The 7,635-nt window shown below is 33.2% G+C and overlaps 1 protein-coding gene across 1 annotated transcript; it reads right to left on the minus strand.

Moving 5' to 3' along the window:
* Window positions 1-1,087: 1,087 nt before the first annotated feature.
* On the minus strand, window positions 1,088-4,650 carry LOC107869822 (LRR receptor-like serine/threonine-protein kinase EFR). The gene is made up of 5 exons (XM_047405680.1): window positions 4,237-4,650; window positions 3,784-3,898; window positions 3,592-3,681; window positions 1,749-2,745; window positions 1,088-1,361 (listed from the first exon to the last, which is right to left on the minus strand). The coding sequence occupies exons 1-5, from the start codon at window positions 4,648-4,650 to the stop codon at window positions 1,088-1,090; spliced, it is 1,890 nt and encodes a 629-aa protein (XP_047261636.1).
* Between the last annotated feature and the right edge of the window lie 2,985 nt (window positions 4,651-7,635).

Here is a 7,635-nt window from a genome sequence, read left to right on the forward strand (position 1 = left end):
GGTCCAGCCCTTTCCTAGACCCCATGCATAGCGGGAAATTTTTGCACCAGGCTTCCCTTTTATTGGCTTCAACAACAATTACTTTCCTCATGAATCTATTATATTGAGCTTACGCCCTTTGTACAGTCAAACAGTGAGATTTATTGCAACCATCTAGAATACCTGAAAGCAATTAATTTGAATAATATTAAGAGGAACTAACACCTTGCAAACAATAATACTAAGAGGAAACAGTGAGAGTTATTGCAACCATCTAGCATTTCTGAAAACAGAATCATACACAAATCAAGTGCTAAAACAAAACAAAACAACAGATTCCTAAAAAATGCTCAACATGCAAGAAGTTGAATCTTGATCTTCTGCAGCATCCCTACAACATCTTTCATGTTTGTCCTTCTTGCCGGAGATTCAACACAACAATCTAATGCAACTTTCATGATTGAAGCCACAACATCTAGCTCCTTCTGTAAGTGATTAGCCGTCGGTGTTACCAAGTTGACATCTATGACGTCCATTACTGCCCTGGGAGTGAATAACTCACCCATTGCTTCAAGCTAAGATCTCCCTCAAATTCATTAGGCTTTCTCATAGTAAATGTTTCCAGCAACATGACCCCATAACTATAGACGCCAAACTTTGTTGACACTAGTCCATCCAGTCCATACTCTACAGTCAAACAATTCATTTAAAGATGCAATATGCTTTCTAGATGGGAAAAAAAGAAACGGACAATCAGCAAAACTAAGAGACGTACCTGGCGCTATATACCCCAATGTTGCTAAGGTTTTAGTTTACAAATCACCCTGATCTTCACCAAGCAGTTTTGAAATGCCGAAGTCGCTGAGGTGGGCAACCATATCCTCATCCAGCAAGACATTACTAGGCTTTAGATCACAGTGAATCACAACCAACGAACACCCATGATGGAGATATTCCAATGCACATGCCACATCTATCATTATGCTTAGTCTCTGCCTGATGTCGAGGAAGTAGTTGTGTGTATACAAATACTTCTCAAGACTTCCATTTGGCATATACTCCAGCACTAAAGCCTTAAAATCAAGGTTGGAACAACTAGTAAGGACTTTTACGAGATTCCTATGGCGAAGGCTCGCAGAACTTCACATTCCATATAAAAGCTCTTGAATGCCGCATCTAGTTGCAGATTGAACACTTTAACTGCAATAGCAGTTCCACTTCTGAGAACACATTTGTAAACAGAGCTGAAACTTCCAGAACCAATCAGATTACACTCGCTAAGCGCATCAGTTGCTTGGAGCAATTCATAGTATGAAATTCTTTCACTTGTTATGGCAGACAATGAATCAGCTTGTTGAGAAGCTCTTTTACCTCTTCTATACCTTATCCATAGGAGCACAAAGGTCATAGGAACAAATACAAGGGCAAGTCCCAGCAAAAGAAATAGAACTAGCAATTTTTTCCGATTTGATTTGTGCTTTGATGAAGTGGGGCATGGCTGGACACTAAATCTTGAAGAACCACACAACACTTCATTGTAGATGAAAAACTAACTCGAGAGGTTCTTGAAAGGACCAGCTAAGGGTATTTCACCGTACAATTGGTTGTCAGAAACATTGAAATACTTGAGGTATTGAAGTTTCACCAAAGACATGGGAATGATTCCCGATATATTATTGTGGGAAAGGTCAAGGAATTCCAAACCTACCATGTTTCTCATTGAGTCAGGTATAGCTCCTTGCAACTAGTTGTGTCTCAAAGAAAGGTACGCCAAGTTTTGCAAGCCTCCAATTTCTCTAGGATTTTCATTTGAGAATTGATTCATCGACAGATTCATCTTTGTTACAGCCTTCAGATTTCCAATTTCTTTAGGTAAAGAACCTACCATGTTGTTTGACAATAAGTCAAGAACCACTAGATCTTGAAGGTTCCCTAAGCTTGGTGGTGTATTGGAACTCAATTTATTGGAACCAAGATGTATCTCCCTAAGGGAAGTAATATTCCCTAAACAATTAGGAAGAGATCCTGAAAGTTGATTTTGACCGAAGTAAATATTACCCAAATGCTGCAATTTACATATATGATCTCCAATAAATCCTGTTAATTTGTTATTAGTCAAGTGGAAGAGCTGAAGCTTTGTCAAGTTGCCAATTGTTGCGGGAATCGATCCAACCAAGTTGTTTCCAGAAAGTCTAAGGTCTAATAAGCTGCTGACGTTCCCAACTTCATCTGGAATTCGCCCTTGGATTTTACAACACATGGCGAAAAATGTTCTAAGAGATGGGGAAAGGTTCCCTGTAGAGGCTGGAAGCATGTCATTTAGAGGGTTGAAAGATATATCAAGATATGTTAAATTTCTGCAATTGGTTAAGGAAGTCAGAAAGCTTAACAATGATTCGCTGGTTAAATTGTTTGCCACCAAGTTTAGGATTTGTAGATGAGTCAAACATCCAAGAGAATTGGGAATCAAGCCAGGGAGTTTGTTGTTGGCAAGCTCAAGAATAGTAAGTTTTGAACAATTGGAGATGGAATGAGGAATAGTCCCAACAAGATTGGTTAAGGCACCCAGAAAAAGTCCTTCAATGTTGGGTAAGATAGAACCTATGTTTGGTGGGAGGCGTCCTGATAGATTGTTGAGTGAAAGATCAATTATTCTCAGCCCTGATATGTTGAAGATCTCCATATCAAGCAAACCACTAAAACTATTAAACGAAAGATCAAGTTCATCCAACTCAACGAGATTTCTTATCTCTTTGGGTATTTCACCTGTCAACACATGAAGAAAGAGTGAATACAAGTGAGATGAAGTAGTTAGCTCAGTGCTTATCTATGTGATTCATGCTTTAGTTTGACCTGATAAGAAGACTCTTGAATTGTAATTGATAATGGGATAAGGTGTCAACAAGAATTCAGAAAATTATGTTCTAACTCTATACTTCTTTTTCCTTCATTTATATTGTTATTGATCAAAGTCTTAAGAAGGATGTACATACTATATTGTTTTTTCTCTGTTTTATTTTATTTTTTGTGCTTTTCTCTCTATTGGACTTCTTAATTTAATTTTCTACGGATTTCTGTTGTGCAGGTTTATATTTTTATATGGACTCAAATATATAAAATGATACTTTATTGGAAGTTTGCTAACTACTAAAATTTACTGTTTAAACATTAAAAGATGCTCCACATTTGGTGTTTCTTCTCACACTTTTGAAGATTTATTTGTAATTGTTACATTTATTACTCATTACATGCATAAATTCATAAAACTTTAATAGTTCTAATGGATCTATAAAAATTAACAAGAGACACACATGCAATGCACGTGCATGTACATCGAGACACTATTTGAATATATATGTACCGATAAGCTTATTTCCACTAATCTGTAGATGCTAAGATTGTTCTGCCACAATGACAAAAGTTGCAGCGATGAGATATTGAATATGGAGATCGGGACAGAGCCGGTAATCTGGTTTTCCTCCATGGCTAACTTAACCAAATTAACAAGATCTCCAATTTCTTGTGGAATTATCCCCGCAATTAATGTGTAATAAAATAAAATTCTAAAGTAATAAGATTCAATAGTGCTAGTATTCATCAGATGGAACGTACCAGTGAAATGATTAGTTCCGAGATCTAATATCTGCAAGTTACTCAATCTTCCAATTTCACTATGTATTGGTCCATCAAGCTCATTAAATGCTAAAACCAATAGTTAAAGTTGAGAACAATTTGACAAGCTTGTAGGCATACGACCATGAAGCTTGTTATAAGACAGATAAAGCCGTTTGATTATTGGGATACCATTGCATAAGCCATTGGGAAGATGTCCTGATAAGGTATTGCCTGTAAATGCAATGACTTTGATTCTAGAAATTTTGAAAATTGTGAATGGTATAGAACCTGTTAACTGATTATACTGTATGGACAACCAGTTCATGTTGTGAAGATTGCCGATCCCTTCTGGAATGTTTCATTGAAGTGAATTAAAAGATATATCTAAAGTATCCAACCTCGAGGCATTCGAGAGTGACGGAGGAATAAAACCTATGAGTTTGTTACCCCTCAACTTTAATACTCTAAGGTTTATAAGGCTTCCAATTACTTTTGGTATTTGGCCCTCTATATAATTGAATTCAGGTTCAAAGTCTCAAGTATGGACATATTAGAAAATGAAGAAGGGATGGAACCAGTGAAACTATTATTCCTAAGACTTAGAAATTGAAGTTGGTGTAAAAATCCAAACCAAGAAGGAACCTTTCCTCTGAAGTTGTTGACACTTAACCTAAGAAACTTAAGCTGATGCAAGCGTGCCATTTCTTGAGGCAAATTTCCATGGAAATTGTTGCTTCCCAAGTCAAGAGAAACGAGAAATCTGAGGTTTCCAAATTCACGGGGAATCCTGCCTGCAAGAGCCATGTTGGAAATATTCAACGACTTCACTCTCTGATGACGAGAGCCACAAGTGACTCCAACCCAGTGGCATACAAAAGTAGCGGGAGACCAACTTTCATCCAAGAAGTGAAAAGGGTCTGAAATGATTTGGGATTTCAAAGAGAGAAGAGTCAATTGATCAGTGGTAATGTTGGTTTGGGTCCTGCCCGGACTAGCCATAACATAGTGAAGCAGCAAGAGGACTATTAAGAGAAAAGAACTGAAGGCTTTCTCCATTAATGCAAAAATTAGTAGGAAAATGGTATGGTTTATGGCATGTGGTTTTAAGACTTTAAATAGCAATGAAATCTCCCTTTTTGGTCTTCATGATTTTTAAGAGGGAATAGGCTCAAATATGTCATTGAACTATCAGATTTCTCATTTATGTCATCCGTTAAAAGTTTGGCTCATTCATGTCATCGCCGTTACAAAATCGGCTCATCCATGCCATTAATTTTTTCATGGTGGTTTGCAAAAACAGCTTTGCCACGTGGCATTTTATTAAAGGTCCACGTCATTAATTAAAATAGGAAAAAGGCTCAAATATGCCATTAAACTATCTGAAATGACTCATTTATGCCATCAGTTAAAAGTTCAGCCCATTCATGCCTTCGTCCTTATAAAATCAGCTCACCCATGTCATTACTTTTTAATGGTGAGTTTTCAAAAATAGTCTTGTCATGTGGCCTTTTATTAGAGGTCCACGACATTAATTAAAATAAAGGATAAACTACATAAATCTTATACTTAAGAGACTATATTACCTAATATCCCTTAATTTTTCAAAATTTACATAAAGTTCCAATTTTCAACTTTACTCTTGATACATATCAACAAAACCCCACATTCTATGTTTATTCCACCATCAACTCATTCAAGCTATTTTTTTTCCAAAGATTTTCTTTCCTAAAATATCTCCCTAATTATCAACAATTAAATCATCTTCCTTCCTGATTTTCTCTCTTCCATTAATGCTTAAATCACTTTCTTCCTAATTTTTTCTCCTTCGTTAACTCATGCAACTTTTATTTTCCTCTCCTAAAATCTCTCCAATTTTTTTTACAAAAATCTATTGATACATATATAAATTTTTTTAGTTATTCATACATGTTTATTTTTTTAATGGTGATTCATATAAATGATAAATATGATATCATTATATGGGTATTATAGTGATTCATACGATAGATACATTTTGTATGATTTTAACGGGTATTACATATGATTTTAATGGGTGATACATGTTGGATTATGGTGATTTATATGATATATACAATTATTTATTTCAATTATTGAGTGATTCAAATGATATTAATGGATGATATATATGGTATTATGGTGATTTATATGGTAGATACAATTATTTATTTCAATTATTGGGTAATTTATATATATGGTATTATGGTGGTTCATATGGTAGATACAATTATTTATTTCAATTATTGGGTGATTCATATGATATTAATGGGGGATATATATGGTATTATGGTGATTTATATGGTAGATACAATTATTTATTTCAATTATTGGGTAATTCATATATATTGTATTATGGTGATTCATATGGTAGATACAATTATTTATTTCAATTATTGGGTGATTCATATGTTATTAATTTAAAGGTAATGGTGTAGTCAGTGTAGGAAACAGAAGTAATAATATTTTATTTTTAAAAAGACTAAAAGCAGAATTAAAACATAATTAAAATTTAATATGAAAAAAAAAAGACTAAAATTAAAGACGAAAAAAAGACAAAAAAGACAAAAAAAATATATCTTTCATAATTAATGACGAAAAAAGAGAAACATAATTAAAACACCTAAATTAAATCTAAAAAGGGAGAAAAATTAGATATCTTTCCTTAAATAAAAGAATACAATGAATAAAAGAGAATCTATTATTTCCTTAAATAAATATTTTTATCATTTTCAAATATGTTAATTTTTTTATATGTATCACCTAATAACATATGTATCACCATTTTAAAAATCGAGATAAAATTTAATTAACAAAATAGTCGAGATTTTATGCAATATCACTTAAAGATTCAGGGATTTATGTAAGTAACCCCAAAATAAATTAATATTAATTTCAAAATATCTTAGACCCATTAAAAACAACTGATTCATTTAACATAACATGATCCACACCCATTAAAATATTTTTTTCCCTACAACAACAACTATTTTTCTAATCAGAAAAAATAGTGATGAATGTATATCCTTTGACTATTTCTAGTTGATTCTAAATCATTATATATGTTACGCTTAATAGAAACCTCAAAAATTCTATTCTACAATAACGGATTAGTTTTAATTCCAATGACTCCAATATATACTCCGAAGTTGCAAGAAAATAAACCAATGAACGATTAGGGCAAGCAAAAAAAAAAAAGAGGCGTACCAATAGAACTTCTCCATTCTCCCATCACAAATTAGGGGAGTATACATTATTGAAAAAATCATTTCTAAATAATGACCTAAAAAGGGTCTGTTATCCCAATTATCGTGCCATGCATATGGAATAACTTCTCCCATCACGAATTAGTGGAGCATACATTATTGAAAAATTATTTTCAAATAACGGCTTAAAAGAAGTTTGCTATTCCAATCATCCCGCCATGTATATGGGATAAATTCTCCCATCATTATGGTATAAATGCTAAAATAAATAATCCCGATACTAACTTATTTTAGATATTTTGAAATTACTATTTATTTATTTTAATTAATGGCGTGGACTTCTAATAAAAGATTACGTGACAAAGCTATTTTTAAAAACTCATCATTAAAAAGTAATGGCATGAGTATATTGGTTTTATAACGGTGATGATATGAATGAGCCGAACTTTTAACTGATGGCATAAATGAGTTATTTCTTATAGTTCAATGGCATATATGAGCCTTTTTGCTTATTTTAATTAATGACGTGGACCTATAATAAAAGGCCACGTGAAAAAGTTATTTTTGAAAATCACCGTCAAAAGTAATAGCATGGATGAGTTGATTTTGTAACAGCGATAGCGTGAATGAGCTCAACTTTTAACTGATGGCATAAATGAGTCATTTCTGATAGTTTAGTGGCATATTTGATCCTTTTTCCTTTTAAAAAAAATTCTTTTCTTCATTAATTTTGTCATATTCAACACGGCGTTAAAATTTTCATTTAGGAGTTTCAAAATAAAAAGAAGTAAATTCAGGAAAAATTCAAAGAATATAAATA

Source organism: Capsicum annuum, unplaced genomic scaffold (genome assembly GCF_002878395.1).
Source record: "Capsicum annuum cultivar UCD-10X-F1 unplaced genomic scaffold, UCD10Xv1.1 ctg80783, whole genome shotgun sequence".
Lineage (NCBI taxonomy): Eukaryota > Viridiplantae > Streptophyta > Magnoliopsida > Solanales > Solanaceae > Capsicum > Capsicum annuum.

What these genes read in the sequence shown, in the direction of transcription:
- LOC107869822 (XM_047405680.1), bottom strand. Translation starts at nt 4,650, where the DNA reads ATGGAGAAAGCCTTCAGTTCTTTTCTCTTAATAGTCCTCTTGCTGCTT. An exon ending in CGGAACTAATCATTTCACTG is followed by an intron (nt 2,746 to 3,591) that starts GTACGTTCCATC and finishes ATGTGTTGACAG; the next exon opens with GTGAAATACCCAAAGAGATA. An exon ending in GGAGGCTTGCAAAACTTGGC is followed by an intron (nt 1,362 to 1,748) that starts GTACCTTTCTTT and finishes CCTATGGATAAG; the next exon opens with GTATAGAAGAGGTAAAAGAG.